General features: G+C 41.8%; 1 protein-coding gene across 1 annotated transcript in view; it reads right to left on the bottom strand.

The window, feature by feature from the left end:
• LOC128701896 (uncharacterized) overlaps positions 1-20,741 on the bottom strand; it is a 141,361-nt gene that overhangs the window by 29,460 nt on the left and 91,160 nt on the right. Inside the window, exons 7-12 of the mRNA XM_070099796.1 lie at positions 14,900-14,974; positions 11,144-11,342; positions 10,343-10,486; positions 8,380-8,500; positions 6,769-6,935; positions 6,245-6,455 (exon numbers count right to left, since the gene is read on the bottom strand). Of these exons, the coding sequence (XP_069955897.1) occupies positions 6,245-6,455; positions 6,769-6,935; positions 8,380-8,500; positions 10,343-10,486; positions 11,144-11,342; positions 14,900-14,974 (917 nt within the window). The remainder of the gene's footprint in view (positions 1-6,244; positions 6,456-6,768; positions 6,936-8,379; positions 8,501-10,342; positions 10,487-11,143; positions 11,343-14,899; positions 14,975-20,741) is intronic.

Genomic DNA, 20,741 nt, shown 5'->3' with positions numbered 1-20,741 from the left:
CAATATCTCCAGTTTCTTGAATCAAGAGCCTCTCACTAGTATACAGGTGCCTGCCTGGGGGGAGGGGTTATGGAAGGGCGAAAGGTGTGGGTAGATGCAAGACGTGATAAACGAGGGAAGGGAACAGTGGGAATGTTTGTGGGAGTCATAGGAAGAAGATAATTTAAGAAACAAGTGGTGAAAAGCGACGTAATGCTGAGAAAAGTCTTAATGTTTCGCTCAAAACCGAGCTTCATCAGGTCTCAAAACTGAGTGAAAAGTATTGCTATGTAATGAGAGAAAGAAAGAGCAAAGAAACGTGGGGAATAACAACACTGCGCTAGCCAAGGATTCGAACCCATGTTGTACTGGCCTGCCTCATGGTAAGCGAGAACCACATGACGCTTTAACCCACAGGACCACCCAACCCTACAAGAATGGCGCAGCCAGCACACAGCTAGCTGTTGGGCCGCCATCCGAGGGCATACGGAGGTGTGGGAGCTTCTAAGCTTATTTCATTCTCATCCTGTTTGGTGTACTAGCCTCACGAAAAGTATTTATATATTATTGCTATCTGTGTGCTGGCTGCGCCATTCTTGTAGGGTTGGATGGTACTGTGGTTTAAAGCGTCATGTGGTTCTCGCTTACCATGAGGCAGGCCAGTACAACATGGGTTCGAATCCTTGGCTAGCTCAATATTGTTATTGATTAATACCACTCGTTCGTGGTTACAATAATATATATATATATATATATATATATATATATATATATATATATATATATATATATATATATATATATATATATATATATATATATATATATGTGTGTGTGTGTGTGTGTGTGTGTGTGTGTGTACACAGGGAAACAGTCATGCCTGTCTGTGAGGCTGTGATCAAAAAAACAGTGTTAACATTAGACGTAACAAAATATCTAAATAAAACATCTGAAAATACACAAAAAAAATATTTATAACACAAACTAGCAATCAAAAATTATCTTCAAAAAACCTGCAACATCAATTATTTATAAAATATTTCAAAGTCAATTATCACTTTTCAAAATGCTAGTGAAGACAAGTGTGTTAAACGTTTTGCACTCTGACAGGATAGTTTTATTTACCCGGCTAGTTGGTGAATATTTAAGATGCGAGAGTAATTATGGTAATGTTTAAAAGAGATGGAATATTTAGCAATAACAGGAAGAGTAGAATAATGGGAGAGAGTTACAGAAGAAAGGTCAGTGAGTCAGGTGTGTGAGTGAGTGTCAGTAGAGTTAGCGGAGTAAGGTCAGTGAGTCAGGTGTGTGAGTGAGTGTCAGTAGAGTTAGCGGAGTAAGGTCAGTGAGTCAGGTGTGTCAGTGTCAGTAGAGTTAGCGGAGTAAGGTCAGTGAGTCAGGTGTGTCAGTGTCAGTAGAGTTAGCGGAGTAAGGTCAGTGAGTCAGGTGTGTGAGTGAGTGTCAGTAGAGTTAGCGGAGTAAGGTCAGTGAGTCAGGTGTGTGAGTGAGTGTCAGTAGAGTTAGCGGAGTAAGGTCAGTGAGTCAGGTGTGTGAGTGAGTGTCAGTAGAGTTAGCGGAGTAAGGTCAGTGAGTCAGGTGTGTGAGTGAGTGTCAGTAGAGTTAGCGGAGTAAGGTCAGTGAGTCAGGTGTGTGAGTGAGTGTCAGTAGAGTTAGCGGAGTAAGGTCAGTGAGTCAGGTGTGTGAGTGAGTGTCAGTAGAGTTAGCGGAGTAAGGTCAGTGAGTCAGGTGTGTGAGTGAGTGTCAGTAGAGTTAGCGGAGTAAGGTCAGTGAGTCAGGTGTGTCAGTGAGTGTCAGTAGAGTTAGCGGAGTAAGGTCAGTGTGTCAGGTGTGTGAGTGTCAGTAGAGTTAGCGGAGTAAGGTCAGTGAGTCAGGTGTGTGAGTGAGTGTCAGTAGAGTTAGCGGAGTAAGGTCAGTAAGTCAGGTGTGTGAGTGTCAGTAGAGTTAGCGGAGTAAGGTCAGTGAGTCAGGTGTGTGAGTGAGTGTCAGTAGAGTTAGCGGAGTAAGGTCAGTAAGTCAGGTGTGTGAGTGTCAGTAGAGTTAGCGGAGTAAGGTCAGTGAGTCAGGTGTGTGAGTGAGTGTCAGTAGAGTTAGCGGAGTAAGGTCAGTAAGTCAGGTGTGTGAGTGTCAGTAGAGTTAGCGGAGTAAGGTCAGTGAGTCAGGTGTGTGAGTGAGTGTCAGTAGAGTTAGCGGAGTAAGGTCAGTGAGTCAGGTGTGTGAGTGAGTGTCAGTAGAGTTAGCGGAGTAAGGTCAGTGAGTCAGGTGTGTGAGTGAGTGTCAGTAGAGTTAGCGGAGTAAGGTCAGTGAGTCAGGTGTGTGAGTGAGTGTCAGTAGAGTTAGCGGAGTAAGGTCAGTGAGTCAGGTGTGTCAGTGAGTGTCAGTAGAGTTAGCGGAGTAAGGTCAGTAAGTCAGGTGTGTGAGTGTCAGTAGAGTTAGCGGAGTAAGGTCAGTGAGTCAGGTGTGTGAGTGAGTGTCAGTAGAGTTAGCGGAGTAAGGTCAGTGAGTCAGGTGTGTGAGTGAGTGTCAGTAGAGTTAGCGGAGTAAGGTCAGTGAGTCAGGTGTGTGAGTGAGTGTCAGTAGAGTTAGCGGAGTAAGGTCAGTGAGTCAGGTGTGTGAGTGAGTGTCAGTAGAGTTAGCGGAGTAAGGTCAGTGAGTCAGGTGTGTGAGTGAGTGTCAGTAGAGTTAGCGGAGTAAGGTCAGTGAGTCAGGTGTGTGAGTGAGTGTCAGTAGAGTTAGCGGAGTAAGGTCAGTGAGTCAGGTGTGTGAGTGAGTGTCAGTAGAGTTAGCGGAGTAAGGTCAGTGAGTCAGGTGTGTGAGTGAGTGTCAGTAGAGTTAGCGGAGTAAGGTCAGTGAGTCAGGTGTGTGAGTGAGTGTCAGTAGAGTTAGCGGAGTAAGGTCAGTGAGTCAGGTGTGTCAGTGAGTGTCAGTAGAGTTAGCGGAGTAAGGTCAGTAAGTCAGGTGTGTCAACTGATAAAGACACACAGTGTGCAACAAAAGTTTACTGGAACAACGTTAAAACATATGAAGAACTTAATAAAAGTTTACAATGAGCGAAACGTTCTCAATAAAAGTTACTTGTGCAACATGTGCCTTTCCCTGACTATTGTTGCAACATGTGTCTCTCCCTGACTATTGTTGCAACATGTGCCTTTCCCTGACTATTGTTGCAACATGTGTCTCTCCCTGACTATTGTTGCAACATGTGTCTCTCCCTGACTATTGTTGCAACATGTGTCTCTCCCTGACTATTGTTGCAACATGTGCCTTTCCCTGACTATTGTTGCAACATGTGTCTCTCCCAGACTATTGTTGCAACATGTGTCTCTCCCTGACTATTGTTGCAACATGTGTCTCTCCCTGACTATTATTGCAACATGTGCCTTTCCCTGACTATTGTTGCAACATGTGCCTTTCCCTGACTATTATTGCAACATGTGCCTTTCCCTGACTATTATTGCAACATGTGTCTCTCCCTGACTATTGTTGCAACATGTGTCTCTCCCTGACTATTATTGCAACATGTGCCTTTCCCTGACTATTGTTGCAACATGTGCCTTTCCCTGACTATTATTGCAACATGTGCCTTTCCCTGACTATTGTTGCAACATGTGCCTTTCCCTGACTATTATTGCAACATGTGCCTTTCCCTGACTATTGTTGCAACATGTGTCTCTCCCTGACTATTGTTGCAACATGTGTCTCTCCCTGACTATTGTTGCAACATGTGTCTCTCCCTGACTATTATTGCAACATGTGCCTTTCCCTGACTATTGTTGCAACATGTGCCTTTCCCTGACTATTATTGCAACATGTGCCTTTCCCTGACTATTATTGCAACATGTGCCTTTCCCTGACTATTGTTGCAACATGTGCCTTTCCCTGACTATTATTGCAACATGTGTCTCTCCCTGACTATTGCTGCAACATGTGCCTTTCCCTGACTATTATTGCAACATGTGTCTCTCCCTGACTATTGTTGCAACATGTGCCTTTCCCTGACTATTGTTGCAACATGTGCCTTTCCCTGACTATTATTGCAACATGTGCCTTTCCCTGACTATTGTTGCAACATGTGCCTTTCCCTGACTATTATTGCAACATGTGTCTCTCCCTGACTATTGCTGCAACATGTGCCTTTCCCTGACTATTGTTGCAACATGTGTCTCTCCCTGACTATTGTTGCAACATGTGCCTTTCCCTGACTATTGTTGCAACATGTGCCTTTCCCTGACTATTGTTGCAACATGTGCCTTTCCCTGACTATTGTTGCAACATGTGCCTTTCCCTGACTATTGTTGCAACATGTGCCTTTCCCTGACTATTGTTGCAACATGTGCCTTTCCCTGACTATTATTGCAACATGTGCCTTTCCCTGACTATTATTGCAACATGTGTCTCTCCCTGACTATTGTTGGCAGCAGCAACGATACTTACATTGTGGGAAGTAAATATTGCATATAAAGGTAGATTGCAAAAAACAACAACTGGAAAAAAATAGTGAAATTCCAAGCGCTTTCGTGATTTCTGACATCATCAAGTAACTGTACCTTGATAATGTGAGAAATCACGAAAGCGCTTGGAATTTTACTATTTTTTCACAATGGTTGTTCTTCATATATATAAATATATAAATATATATATATATATATATATATATATATATATATATATATATGGTTATCTGGAGAGTTTATCTGGAGAGAGTTCCGGGGGCCAACGCCCCCGCGGCCCGGTCTGTGACCAGGCCTCCTTAGGTCAGTGTCCCAGGATGCGACCCACACCAGTCGACTAACACCCAGGTACCCATTTTACTGATGGGGAACATAGACAACAGGTGGAAAGAAACACGTCCAATGTTTCTACTCTGGCTGGGAATCGAACCCAGGCCCTCACCGTGTGAAGCGAGAGCGTTAACCACCAGGCCAAGGATATTCCTGGTGAATATTCAGGGAACATCAAGCCATGATAGAGAATATTTGATAAGTAAGACATATATATGCAACAGTTAGGTATCTATTATTGGAACGTTTCGCCCACATGTTTCAGTAGTATGAGCACCCAGGTGTTATACATGTGTCTTACTCATCGACATGTCGGTATTGTATACCATTGTAAATATAGAGAATATTTGTCTGGTATAATGATAATACCAAAGTGAGAAACATGGTTGATGGTGTAGTAGGAAATATGGGAATACCCGGTGTAAATAAGGAAACTATGAGAAATATAAGTTTTCCTGCCCATGCTGGTATATTGCTGATGTGTTAAAAGAAAGGTAGGTATAATAATTATGATTATTACAAATATTAACAATTTTAATGTTAATGTAGCAATCACTCACTGTGGCAGCACTTGCTAGTCAACGGAAAAAAATACTGTTTTCCATATATATATATATAAAGCGTGCAACATAGGTCACAGTTGCTTGTCACTGCACAGCACTCAACATGCAGTCACACACCTGCAACTGACCACCTTCAAAATTAACATTTTGCTTTTTGTAACACTTACTGTGCTAACTATTAACGTCTAGGACAAGTGACCAACATTTCCTGATAAAACTGATCATTTTAAGTAAGCCTTAAGAAAGTTACATGAATATCCAGGTCACATTTGCTGCAAGAAGTTGCATCTTGGGTTGAATTAAGACTGGCGGACTTCATATAGAAGACATGTAATGGTCTTTAAACGCAAAAGAACGTAATAATGCTGTGATATATTCCTATATATTCCTAGAGGCGAACCTCTCAGTGTATATACACTGACAACTGACGTATTGTTTTAGAGATTAAAGTATATTTGATAGATGGTATCTAGGATTTTTATCTTAATGATCCTAGTAATGGCTAGGTTTTAAGCAGAAAATCTAACTTAACATCGCTAGTTACTTCTTATCCTCGAATTCCTTATTCATATCTTCTGAAACTATTAATAAAATGTGGCCTAATATTGCTAAACGTTACTTGAAATAAATTATAATTTTCAGTAATGGACAGAAACTCATGCCATAATATTAAAAGAAATTAGACATGAAAAATATGGGAAGGATAGGTAAAAAACCCGGCAATATAGGGAACTTTACCTCATCATTGTAGTGAAATGGGGACCTATTGTAAAGTAACTGAGGAAAGCTGTACCCCTTTTGTGGGTTCCTGTTTTGTGAAAAGGGAAATCTGCTTTTGCAGATGAACGAAAAAAGACACCTTAATGCAAGCAAAAAATGTAAGTAACTTAAGGGAGAGCTTACCTGCGCATCCTTCTGCAGTAGTTTCTCTCCTTCTTCGCCTTCTTTGATGTGGTTGGTGTTAGTCTGGGCCTCAATACCAACCGGAGATGCTGTCATGGTGGACATGTTGGACTTAAGGACTGATGAAGTTGAGGAACTCATCAGTTCGTCTCCAGTAAACTCTCCCCCGGGTGTCATGCCTGTTCTTCCCTGCTGGCTCGTCTCCAGGGCTCTGTGAAAGAGAGTTTTAGTGTTATAGTTAATTCTTCATTCAAGTTTATTCTCACATTGCTTAAATTATCTTAATTTCTCACTGCAGTTGTGTGTAGTGATCATAGTTCATTGTTGATATTAGTTATCTTTGATGTTTGCTATAAACTACATGTTCCTCCTATGTAATCAATTTTGTGTGTGTGTCATCCAAGTTATTTTGAATTTGCCGTATTTGAATTTGTGGTATCTGTTATCTGATATTTTTTTCACCTCACAACTGATTGTTTTTTTGAAATCCCTTCTACAGCACTGCATGAAGCTCTGAGTCTTACATCTGCATGGCCTTCTGCAGAGCGTGTTTGTCTGTCAACTTGGAGGCTGCAACACCACCGTGCAGTTGAAGATACTTGGCACAACCACGGTTACTCCTGGCGACGGCAGCATCCAGCGGCGTCAGCAGCTGCCCTCGGGAATTCCTCATAATAGGGTTGACTGCCGCCTGTGGGAGACGCAGACGAAGGAGTGAACAGAATACATTGGAGTACGTGAGTAAGACAGATACCCGAGTTATTTAAAGTCCACACCGAGGTTAGGTGTTAAGAAGAAGTATCAACTAACTCACGAAAGTCCACACCGAGGTTAGGTGTTAAGAAGAAGTATCAACTAACTCACGAAAGTCCACACCGAGGTTAGCTGTTAAGAAGAAGTATCAACTAACTCACGAAAGTCCACACCGAGGTTAGGTGTTAAGAAGAAGTATCAACTAACTCACGAAAGTCCACACCGAGGTTAGCTGTTAAGAAGAAGTATCAACTAACTCACGAAAGTCCACACCGAGGTTAGGTGTTAAGAAGAAGTATCAACTAACTCACGAAAGTCCACACCGAGGTTAGCTGTTAAGAAGAAGTATCAACTAACTCACGAAAGTCCACACCGAGGTTAGCTGTTGAGAAGAAGTATCAACTGACTCACGAAATCGCAATAACACGATTGCAAACAAACCACGGAACGGGCGGGGCTTGAACTCATGACAAAATCCTAAAACTCCCAAGCCAGCTGGTTAGAGCCAGCTGGCCCATTGGTTAACACACTGCCCCGAGAGTTTTTACCTCCCTTGCCTTGGGTTCGACCTCTACCTATTCTGTGGTTTATGTAATTCTATCTAGTATATTATCTAGAAGTGTGAGGCAAGGAGAGTAACGCAGAAGACTGATAAGTGTAAGCGAGAAGGATAATACAAGTGGATCACACTGAATTATTGGAAACTAAGATGAAAACGGGAAAAGATATTGGTTGAAAAAATATATATTAACATCTTGGTTAACTGATACACAATACCTCTCGAAATACAGCACAATATAATGTTGATAAATGGTTCAGAGAACCGACAAGTTGATAAATTAGACACATGTGTATCACTTTGATATCTTACTGAGGAAACATTTAGTCACACAGTGGCTTCATCAGTCCATCAGTTGATGGACTGATTACATTAACTCCAGGCTGAGGGACTGATTACCTCAAACTCCTTCTGATCTTCACCATTCTCCTCTGTATAGGACTGATGAAGCCACTGTGAGACGAAACGTTTTCTCAGTAAAGATACCCAAGTGTTGCACTTGTGTCTAATTTATCATCCACACACTAAACGTAGGTTCCTCCACCGTCACTCTACACATATTATTATTATTATAATCAAGGGGGAAGCGCTAAACCCGGAGGATTATACAGCGCCTGGGGGGGGATGTGGAAGGCATTCAGGCTTAATTCGGGGAACTGGAGCACAGATCCAATTCCCTAAATCAAGAGACCCTCACCAACATCAAGGAACCTTCCTTAAGGGGCACTCTACACACAGCTGTATCATACTCACACCTGTACCTGTAACCATACCTGGACTTATACTCGTGTTCACACCCCGACTCATACCTACAATACCTTACCTGCTTATCCATAAGAATCTTGCACATCTCAATATTATTGTTGATAGCTGCAATATGGAGTGGACAGCGACCGTCAAGATTGGGAGCATTGACGGTATCTGGCCTCATGGACAGTAACCACCTGCAACAACGATACTACACTTGACGATACCTGCTACTGCAGCAGCTGGTACATATATATATATATATATATATATATATATATATATATATATATATATATATATATATATATATATATATATATATATATATATATATATATATATATATATATATATATATATATATATATGTGTGTGTGTGTGTGTGTGTCGTGCCGAATAGGCAGAACTTGCGATCTTGGCTTAAATAGCAACGCTCATCTTGCCATATAGGACAAGTGAAAATTTGTGTATGCAATAATTTCGTCAAAATCATTCTGAACCTAACGAAAAAAAATGATTTCGTTGTGTTTGTTTAGTATTAAATTATCGTAAACAAATCTAAAATATATTTAGTTGGGTTAAGCTAAAATAAATTGTTCTTGTTATAATAAGGTTAGGTAAGTTTCTAGGATTCTTTTGGTGCAAAATTAAAAATTTTTACATTAATATTAATGAAAAAAATAAATCTTTAAACGTATAAGAGAAAATTTCACAAAGGACTTAATTTTAAATGAGTTCTTGCTATTTGACCAGTTTTACATATTCGGCACGACATATATATATATATATATATATATATATATATATATATATATATATATATATATATATATATATATATATATGTATTCATGTAAATGATCGCACAGCCATACGCTTATTAAAAATCGCAATAATAAAGTTAGTACGTACTCACAAGACAAGGTCAGTACTCACAAGACAAGGTCAGTACTCACAAGACAAGGTCAGTACTCACAAGACAAGGTCAGTACTCACAAGACAAGGCCAGTACTCACAAGACAAGGTCAGTACTCACAAGACAAGGTCAGTACTCACAAGACAAGGTCAGTACTCACAAGACAAGGCCAGTACTCACAAGACAAGGTCAGTACTCACAAGACAAGGTCAGTACTCACAAGACAAGGTCAGTACTCACAAGACAAGGCCAGTATTCACAAGACAAGGCCAGTACTCACAAGACAAGGTCAGTACTCACAAGACAAGGTCAGTACTCACAAGACAAGGTCAATACTCACAAGACAAGGTCAGTACTCACAAGACAAGGTCAGTACTCACAAGACAAGGTCAGTACTCACAAGACAAGGCCAGTACTCACAAGACAAGGTCAGTACTCACAAGATAATGTCAGTACTCACAAGACAAGGTCAGTACTCACAAGATAATGTCAGTACTCACAAGACAAGTTCAGTACTCACAAGACAAGGTCAGTACTTACAAGACAAGTTCAGTACTCACAAGACAAGGTCAGTACTCACAAGACAAGGTCAGTACTCACAAGACAAGGTCAGTACTCACAAGATAAGGTCAGTACTCACAAGACAAGGTCAGTACTCACAAGACAAGGTCAGTACTTACAAGACAAGTTCAGTACTCACAAGACAAGGTCAGTACTCACAAGACAAGGTCAGTACTCACAAGACAAGGTCAGTACTCACAAGACAAGGTCAGTACTCACAAGACAAGGTCAGTACTCACAAGATAATGTCAGTACTCACAAGACAAGTTCAGTACTCACAAGACAAGGTCAGTACTCACAAGACAAGGTCAGTACTCACAAGACAAGGTCAGTACTCACAAGATGAGGCCAGTACTCACAAGACAAGTTCAGTACTCACAAGACAAGGTCAGTACTCACAAGACAAGGTCAGTACTCACAAGACAAGGTCAGTACTTACAAGACAAGTTCAGTACTCACAAGACAAGGTCAGTACTCACAAGACAAGGTCAGTACTCACAAGACAAGGTCAGTACTCACAAGATAAGGTCAGTACTCACAAGACAAGGTCAGTACTCACAAGACAAGATCCTTACGGCCGGACTGGCAGGCCTCGTGAAGGGGAAGGTCACCCTTAACGTTCCTCATCCACAGGTCAGCTCCTTTACGATGAAGCAACTTCAAGGTCTCCAGCTGACCCTTGGCTGCTCCACAGTGCGCTGGTCTGACATCAAGGACACAAACACAGGTAAGACACCAGGAGAGAGTAAGAAGGAGAAGCAGCGAGAAGAACAGGAGAGAGTGTAAGAAAGAGAGAGTAGAATATAGGAAGGGAGATTAAGGTAAAGAGTGAACTATAAGAAGGAAGGAAGAGATTAAGGGGACTGAAATATTAGGATGGAAGAAAATACAAGAAGATACGTAATAATACAGAATACAGAATAAGAACAATTGCTGTAATAAATTCTTGGTGGTTATTTTATAGTATAGTGAAAAGTGAGAAATATTAAGAGATATATTAAGATATATTAAGTGTGTTAAGGTGTCTATATGACAGGTAAAAACTTAGGGTGAGTTAGCTAACACTAACTCATAATTTGTTAGCAACAATTAGCTAGCTTCTCTTGCAAGATTACAACTGATAACTAATGTAAGTTGTGAGCTTACAACTCAACTAATAATTAATTAATTATTTGATTTTTTAACCCGAATTATTACACTAATGTTAACCTTGGTATAGAAGTCCGTGTCATGAAGGACACGGTCAAAGATGTCCGTGTCTTAAAGGATACGGTAAAAGATGTCCGTACCTTGAAGGACAGAGTCAAAGATGTGAATAAATTAAAGGACACGGACATAGACGCTCATTTCCTCAACTCACGTGCGTCCTTTGCGGTCTTGCTTGTCAGGGTGAGCACCGTAGTGCAGCAGCAGCTGTGTACAGTCAGCGTGGCCCAGTGTAACAGCGTAGAACAGCGGTGTACAGCCGTTGGAGTCCAGAGTGTCGACCTCAGCGCCGCAGAAGTTGACCAGACAGTCCAGACAGTCTAAGTGACCTCGCGAGGCAGCACAGTGCAGGGCTGGTGGAAGGTGCTAGTTGTAGTGGTGGATGGTGGTAGTTGTAGTGGTGGATGGTGGTAGTTGTAGTGGTGGATGGTGGTACAATACTCTCACCACACATAATCATCACTAACACTGGTACAATACTCTCACCACACATAATCATCACTAACACTGTGGTACAATACTCTCACCACACATAATCATCACTAACACTGTGGTACAATACTCTCATCACACATAATCATCACTAACACTGTGGTACAATACTCTCACCACACATGATCATCAGTAATACTGTGGTACAATACTCTCACCACACATAATCATCACTAACACTGTGGTACAATACTCTCACCACACATAATCATCACTAACACTGTGGCACAATACTCTCACCACACATAATCATCACTAACACTGTGGTACAATACTCTCACCACACATAATCATCACTAACACTGTGGCACAATACTCTCACCACACATGATCATCAGTAATACTGTGGTACAATACTCTCACCACACATAATCATCACTAACACTGTGGTACAATACTCTCATCACACAATCATCACTAACACTGTGGTACAATACTCTCACCACACATGATCATCAGTAATACTGTGGTACAATACTCTCACCACACATAATCATCACTAACACTGTGGTACAATACTCTCATCACACATAATCATCACTAACACTGTGGTACAATACTCTCATCACACATAATCATCACTAACACTGTGGTACAATACTCTCACCACACATGATCATCAGTAATACTGTGGTACAATACTCTCACCACACATAATCATCACTAACACTGTGGTACAATACTCTCACCACACATAATCATCACTAACACTGTGGCACAATACTCTCACCACACATAATCATCACTAACACTGTGGTACAATACTCTCACCACACATAATCATCACTAACACTGTGGCACAATACTCTCACCACACATGATCATCAGTAATACTGTGGTACAATACTCTCACCACACATAATCATCACTAACACTGTGGTACAATACTCTCATCACACAATCATCACTAACACTGTGGTACAATACTCTCACCACACATGATCATCAGTAATACTGTGGTACAATACTCTCACCACACATAATCATCACTAACACTGTGGTACAATACTCTCATCACACATGATCATCACTAACACTGTGGTACAATACTCTCACCACACATAATCATCACTAACACTGTGGTACAATACTCTCACCACACATAATCATCACTAACACTGTGGCACAATACTCTCACCACACATAATCATCACTAACACTGTGGTACAATACTCTCACCACACATAATCATCACTAACACTGTGGCACAATACTCTCACCACACATAATCATCACTAACACTGTGGTACAATACTCTCACCACACATAATCATCACTAACACTGTGGCACAATACTCTCACCACACATAATCATCACTAACACTGTGGTACAATACTCTCATCACACATAATCATCACTAACACTGTGGCACAATACTCTCACCACACATAATCATCACTAACACTGTGGTACAATACTCTCACCACACATAATCATCACTAACACTGTGGCACAATACTCTCACCACACATAATCATCACTAACACTGTGGCACAATACTCTCACCACACATAATCATCACTAACACTGTGGTACAATACTCTCACCACACATAATCATCACTAACACTGTGACACAATACTCTCACCACACATAATCATCACTAACACTGTGACACAATACTCTCACCACACATAATCATCACTAACACTGTGGTACAATACTCTCACCACACATAATCATCACTAACACTGTTGTACAATACTCTCACCACACATAATCATCACTAACACTGTGGCACAATACTCTCACCACACATAATCATCACTAACACTGTGGTACAATACTCTCACCACATATAATCATCACTAACACTGTGACACAATACTCTCACCACACATAATCATCACTAACACTGTGGTACAATACCCTCACCACACATAATCATCACTAACACTGTGGTACAATACTCTCACCACACATAATCATCACTAACACTGTGGCACAATACTCTCACCACACATAATCATCACTAACACTGTGGTACAATACCCTCACCACACATAATCATCACTAACACTGTGGTACAATACTCTCACCACACATAATCATCACTAACACTGTGGTACAATACCCTCACCACACATAATCATCACTAACACTGTGGTACAATACTCTCACCACACATAATCATCACTAACACTGTGGTACAATACTCTCACCACACATAATCATCACTAACACTGTGACACAATACTCTCATCACACATAATCATCACTAACACTGTGGTACAATACCCTCACCACACATAATCATCACTAACACTGTGGCACAATACTCTCACCACACATAATCATCACTAACACTGTGGTACAATACTCTCATCACACATAATCATCACTAACACTGTGACACAATACTCTCATCACACATAATCATCACTAACACTGTGGTACAATACCCTCACCACACATAATCATCACTAACACTGTGGTACAATACTCTCACCACACATAATCATCACTAACACTGTGGCACAATACTCTCACCACACATAATCATCACTAACACTGTGGCACAATACTCTCACCACACATAATCATCACTACATAAACTCTACAGTATTCTTCACATTCTTCACTGTACGGGTACTCATACCACATCATCCTGGATGTTCCATAACTTTTCAAGAGAAGAGAATAATAAATGAGAAACAAATTACCATAATGTTTACAAGTGAAAAATGCTGGAGGTTTTATGTGTCTGCGGGAGAAGTTAAGACACACGCCCAGTAATTACCTTCGTTAAACTGATGTTTTCTAAATTATTAACACAATAATAAAACCAGAATGATAATTCTAGTGATTTACCGATATTATATGATACCTGACTCATCTACTGAACACATGAGTAATGAATAATTCGTAGATAAGTCGTAGATCACATGTATGAATTTACTACAGATTTTATTTACACGACGTCTTCTTTAAGAGAATCTTGTTGTTTGTTAAGTGACGCGACGACTTATCCAGCACTCACTCTAACTAAAGTAGGTTATACTGAGCTGTTGTTAGCAAAGGAGACGCAGAAGATATTCCCTGTACCAAGATACTATGGTGGTAATCAACCCACAGAACGGGTGGGACTTGAACCCACGACAAACAAGTTTTAAAACTCTCAGGCCAGTATGATTTCGTGACTCCAGATACCGTGGCGCTGCTGTGTCAGGCGGGTATCGTAAGAGAAATGATATACAATACTGACAAGTTGATGACTGAGACATATACAGCCATTTATAATATGATATTGGACAAATATTTTTGTTAGTGTTCTTGGGTTTGAGAAAGACTTGCCTAGTATGGGCCAGTAGGCCTGCTGCAGTGTTCCTTCTTTCTTATGTTCTTACAAGAAGTGAGAAAGACTACGGCAGGTTTACTGGCCCTTATTATCACCTGTGTGTGAAGCAATAAACGTACCTGTGAGTCCATCCTTATCCTCGGCACTAACGCTGGCACCGGCGTTGACCAGAGCCAGGATAGCATCAGCACTGCCTGAAGGACAGTAGACGTGAGACGGCCGCACCTCTGCAGGAACAACAACAAGCAGACATGCCACCTCTCATACACACTCTGGCCACCACTCCACCATGCTGTTCCCTGCCCCTCCACCATGCTGTTCCCTTCACCATGCTGTTCCCTCCACCATGCTGTTCCCTGCCCCTCCACCATGCTGTTCCCTTCACCATGCAGCTCCCTCCACCATGCTCACCCCTGTCCTTCCAAAATGCTGTTCACGCTCCTAAATCATGCTGTTCCCGGCCCTCAGTTATGCTGTTCCCGGCCCTCAATTATGTTGTTCCCGGCCCTCAATTATGCTGCTCCCGGCCCTCAATCGTATTTTTCCTTGCCATCAGTCATGCTGTTTCCTCCACATTGTTATTCCCTCCCTCCCTCCCTCCCTTGAATCTTTACCTCCTGCGTGCATCCTCCAACTGTGGCCTGAAATTAAGAACACTCTCATGCAAGTCATGCAGGTCCTCCCCCTTATGCATGATTTGCTTGAGTCATGCACGAACTGCCTGAGTCATGCACGAACTGCCTGAGTCATGCACGAACTGCCTGAGTCATGCACGAACTGCCTGAGTCATGCACGAACTGCCTGAGTTATGCACGAACATAAACATTGGAAGACCATCACGTATAATGTTCCCCAATTTATTGATTATATCGACTCTCACAGCCCCGGGGTAAACATTCTCTGCCTCCTATCACCATTCTTGGTACAACAATTCTTGTCTATAAAGCTGAGAGTCCGCTATTGAAACAGTCTTTCCTTGGTTAGTGGCTTCCCTTGTATCGTTCTCGACTCTCTAACACACTCCGTTCTTCTCTGTATTGGATCCGGTATGACTGAATCCCATACCACAAGCCTGGTATGATCCCTAAGAGGTCTGAGCTAGCCAAGGAATAGATTTGTCGTTGTGGGACACCTCATATAATTCCCCTTCAAGTTTGCGGAACACATTAATCTTCTTGATACTCTGAATTTTTCACCATATAAACTATAGTGAGAAAATTCCTGAGGATTAAATATGGTGTAAAGTTCCTTCTTCCACTTGTTGTATACATCAGCAACAGTTAGTGGGCGATACTCTATCACTGGCACCAAAGACCTACTTTTTATTTTGTGGTCAGGTCAGGGGTCATGTCTCCTCCTAAGTCGGATATATAGTGCTGTTACCACGTCAGATTTTACTATATTCATATATATATATATATATATATATATATATATATATATATATATATATATATATATATATATATATATATATATATATATATATACATATATATATATATATATATATATATATATATATATATATATATATATATATATATATATATATATATATATATATATATATATACATATATATATATATATATATATATATATATATATATATATATATATATATATATATATATATATATATATATATATATATATGTATATATATAACGCGTAGGGGTGGATATCTCACTTAAATTTAGCTTAATACCAATGAGCACATATCTGGAATTTAAGTATCTTAAACTGGTGGTGACCGGGTGAGAGCAGCCTTAATGACCCTCGTGTGTCAGTAGATCTAAACGCAATTAACAAACTTAAAGATGATTCAGTGCTGCGTGCTAAACGAGGCTGTTAATGTTACGAACCACACAGACAAGAGGAACGTGCTGAGAAACTGACACTAAAACGAAATGAGGAATGAGGAGTTGCTGAAGGAGAATCAATATTAATATTCACAAAGGAGCTTGTTTAGATGTGGAAGGTGAGTCATGGGATTTAATTTAAAGTAGGTTATTTTAGGACAGAATAGAGTTCCGTTTATCATAATGTCAAAGGTGAGGTTGAACATAACATCAGTGAGCTCTGACAAGACCGACAGTTAATCAGTTTTTTTTTTTTTTTTTTTTTTTTTTTAATTTTAGCGGTGAGTGTGTACACGAGATGACTGTTAGTAAATTTTGTGTCCAGTACTCAGTTGTTAGGGTAGTGGTCAACCCTTAGTGAGGTAAGAAGGATGACCGAGAGGCACTGGGTCAAAGGTCAGCAGGTCATGACGTTGTTACTGGTTTAATCAAGTTCCTAGAGCTTGTAACATTAACATGATGATACCACGATATACATGATCACGAACCAAAATTTAGAACTGGTAGTGTTTTAAAAGATCATAGCAGGTGAGGGAACTTTTAGCAGTGGAAAAGAGGCATCCCGACTGGTGGAGGGACAGGAAGAGTAGAACTTTAGGTGGGCACTAAGTGCCAGTAGTGCCCAGGGCTCACTCCACTACTCTGGACAACTCAAAAGCATCAGTTCAAAATCCGGAACTGCATGGTGGAGATATTCATAATGTGAACAGAGTAGTTTATTAATCTGTGTTATTTATACTTATTATTAATCTTAATATTATATACATGTAATCTTACAGTAGTGACGTGTGTGTTTGATTTATCCACAAAATATTGTACAGAAGTTACTGATGCCATAGCGAGTGACCACCGCACAGGACCAGCCAGGAGCCCCGTCCAAGAGTGTCAGGAAAGAGCCTATGAAAGCAAGAGCTGTTATAGTTGAGAGTTTAAAGAATATTGGTGGAGAATGACGGTGGTTGCAGGGGAAAATTTTAGGCATAGTCGAGATGGCTAATAGCGAGGAAGACTGGTGGAGATACAGGCCAAGCTTAGAGGAGGAATTTATTGATAAAGTTATTATTGGTGGTGAAGGTTGCTGGTGACTGGTGCAGTTAGTAATAAAGGATGCTACTTACAGAGTTACTTATGATCACTGGTATATAACAGAGACAGACAGCAGAGGGCTTACAAGTCCACATCGCGGCTATCTGCTGACAACCATTATCTACTTATATCTAGATTAAGGACTATCATGCATTTTGTACGCGAATTAGTCAGGACAAGAAAAACAGAGTGACAGAGAACAGAGAAGCTTTGCCGAGAAAAGCTGATAGTATAAACAAGGATCGCAGGAAGACTGCTGCAGCAGCTCCGGGAGTATCCCACAGATAGAATAATGCTGACAAGACATCGAGTAAAGGTAACACGTGAACTCCACGAAGTTCACGACTCTACTCCATGACATAGGCCAGTAACTTACTAAGAGGAACTAAACTCCCGCGCGATACTGGTTGCTGACGATGTAAAAGTGACGAGAAAATATAGCAAAACAATGTTTGGATATGTCTCAGGCAACATCCAACAAGTGGCTGCTACATTTCAATGTCAGTAAGTGCAAAACACGAGGGTGGGAGATGGATAAGATGTCTGGTAACAAAGTAACAACTGGAATGGGAAGCAATTCTAGGTATAAGACTTAAGAAAAATATCAGAGATTAGATAACATAGCATCTCTCTCTCTCTCTCTCTCTCTCTCTCTCTCTCTCTCTCTCTCTCTCTCTCTCTCTCTCTCCAGAGTTGAATATAAACTATCTTCCATCAGTGGTGTATACAAGGTTGGTAATATGACAAGTGCTCTTCAACACCCTAAACACACACAGTCAATACTCTATACACCTAGTAACTCAAGCCAGTCCCCGAGTATACAGCACCAGTGTGTAATCCACACCAAATACAAATTCATATAAGCTTGATAATGTCTGTGTTTACAACCAGTTAACTCCCGAGGAACATTCGCTAAGGAAATAAATACTGCAACTATACATCACATCAATGGAAGAGAAAATAGGCAAGGGAAATGCAATCTCGACACATAAGACAGAGACATGGTCAGTATAGGCAGGTACTAGGTGGGAGGGACTCAGGCAGGTACTAGGTGGGAGGGACTCAGGCAGGTACTAGGTGGGAGGGACTCAGGCAGGTACTAGGTGGGAGGGACTCAGGCAGGTACTAGGTGGGAGGGACTCAGGCAGGTACTAGGTGGGAGGGACTCGGGCAGGTACTAGGTGGGAGGGACTCAGGCAGGTACTAGGTGGGAGGGACTCAGGCAGGTACTAGGTGGGAGGGACTCAGGCAGGTACTAGGTGGGAGGGACTCAGGCAGGTACTAGGTGGGAGGGACTCGGGCAGGTACTAGGTGGGAGGGACTCAGGCAGGTACTAGGTGGGAGGGACTAGAATGAAGGAGCAGCAGCAGTACAAGACCAAAACTCAGATAAAACACCTGGGTTCAAAAATAACTTCATCAGAGCAAGATTAATGGAAAAAGAGGAAGTACCTAGAACCGGAGGTAGTGGAGGCAAGAGTCATCCATGAGAACCGGAGGTAGTGGAGGCAAGAGTCATCCATGAGAACCGGAGGTAGTGGAGGCAAGAGTCATCCATGAGAACCGGAGGTAGTGGAGGCAAGAGTCATCCATGAGAACCGGAGGTAGTGGAGGCAAGAGTCATCCAGGAATTCAAGCCAATGTTTGATAATGTCCACAAAGCAATGAGTGAGCTACGACAGTCAGTGGAAAGTTCAGTAGAAGTGGATGCCAGTCAGATCTGGTAGGTACAGTTAAGTGAGTAGAAACACAACTACAAAACTACAACCACTGACACAACCTCCACTCGACATAGAGATGGACCAGTCTGAGACCACTGATACGTCGGCAAATCCCACCAATGAGAGTCCACCACCTCCTGCCTCCACCGCCACCGCAACTATCCAAGCCGAGGCCTTGCCTCGGACAACTCAACCGCCAGCCAAGAAAGCTAAAACACAAGAAGCAAGGGCTGCAACTCCCCACACCGCTACTACTGCTCCACCACAACAAGGAGCCAAGGTCAAGACTGCCAAAACTCAAGAACCAAGAGCTGCAGCTCCCCAGGCCACCGCCAATCCCCCACGGCAACAAGAAGCCAAGGGCAAGAGTGGTGGACACTGCACAACCAACCAGAAGAAGAACCCAATGCAAACTCCAGAATGTGAGCAGGACATCAACGACATTGTGAAACCCAACTTAGAACACTTTGCCAACCGTATCTACTCCGCCCTCAACAATGCTGGAATCGACCAAGAAGCACTGAGGAGCAGGTTTAATCAGCTTGCTGCAGAGGGTTCCCCCCTCTAGCACTACCATCAAGACAAGTTTCCCCAGCACTTTGCTGCTTGCTAAAGCTGGGGTGTGGCTCCAATGGGACCCTGTTTTCTGCCTCTGCCCAACTGTGACGTTGAAGATCCCAAGCAAGAAGACACTCCCCACTTGGGGAGTCAATGCAAGATAGAAGAAGTTACCCTCCAACCGGGGGGCCCAAGAGAGAAGATAGAAGAATGAAGAAGACGAACGACACCCCCGCCGGGTCACCATCTGGAGAAGACCCGGGCCGGAATTACCGGCAAATCTCTAATGAATGAATGAATACAAAACTACACACACACACACACACACACACACACACACACACACACACACACACACACATACACACATACACACACACACACACACACACACACACACACACACACACACACACACACAGACACACACACACACACACACACACACACACACATACACACACACACACACACACACACACACACACACACACACACACACACACACACACACACACACACACACACACACACACACACACACACACACACACACACACACACACACACATACACACACACACACACACACACACACACACACACACACACATCAGGCTAAGGAAGGAAGGAGGAGAGACAACAGGAAATGACCGGGAAGTATGTGAAGAACTCAACAAGAGATTCAAAGAAGTGTTCACAGAGGAGACAGAAGGGACTCCAGAAAGACGG

Source organism: Cherax quadricarinatus, chromosome 69 (genome assembly GCF_038502225.1).
Source record: "Cherax quadricarinatus isolate ZL_2023a chromosome 69, ASM3850222v1, whole genome shotgun sequence".
Classification (NCBI taxonomy): domain Eukaryota; kingdom Metazoa; phylum Arthropoda; class Malacostraca; order Decapoda; family Parastacidae; genus Cherax; species Cherax quadricarinatus.
This window is presented reverse-complemented; position numbering and strand designations above follow the sequence as displayed.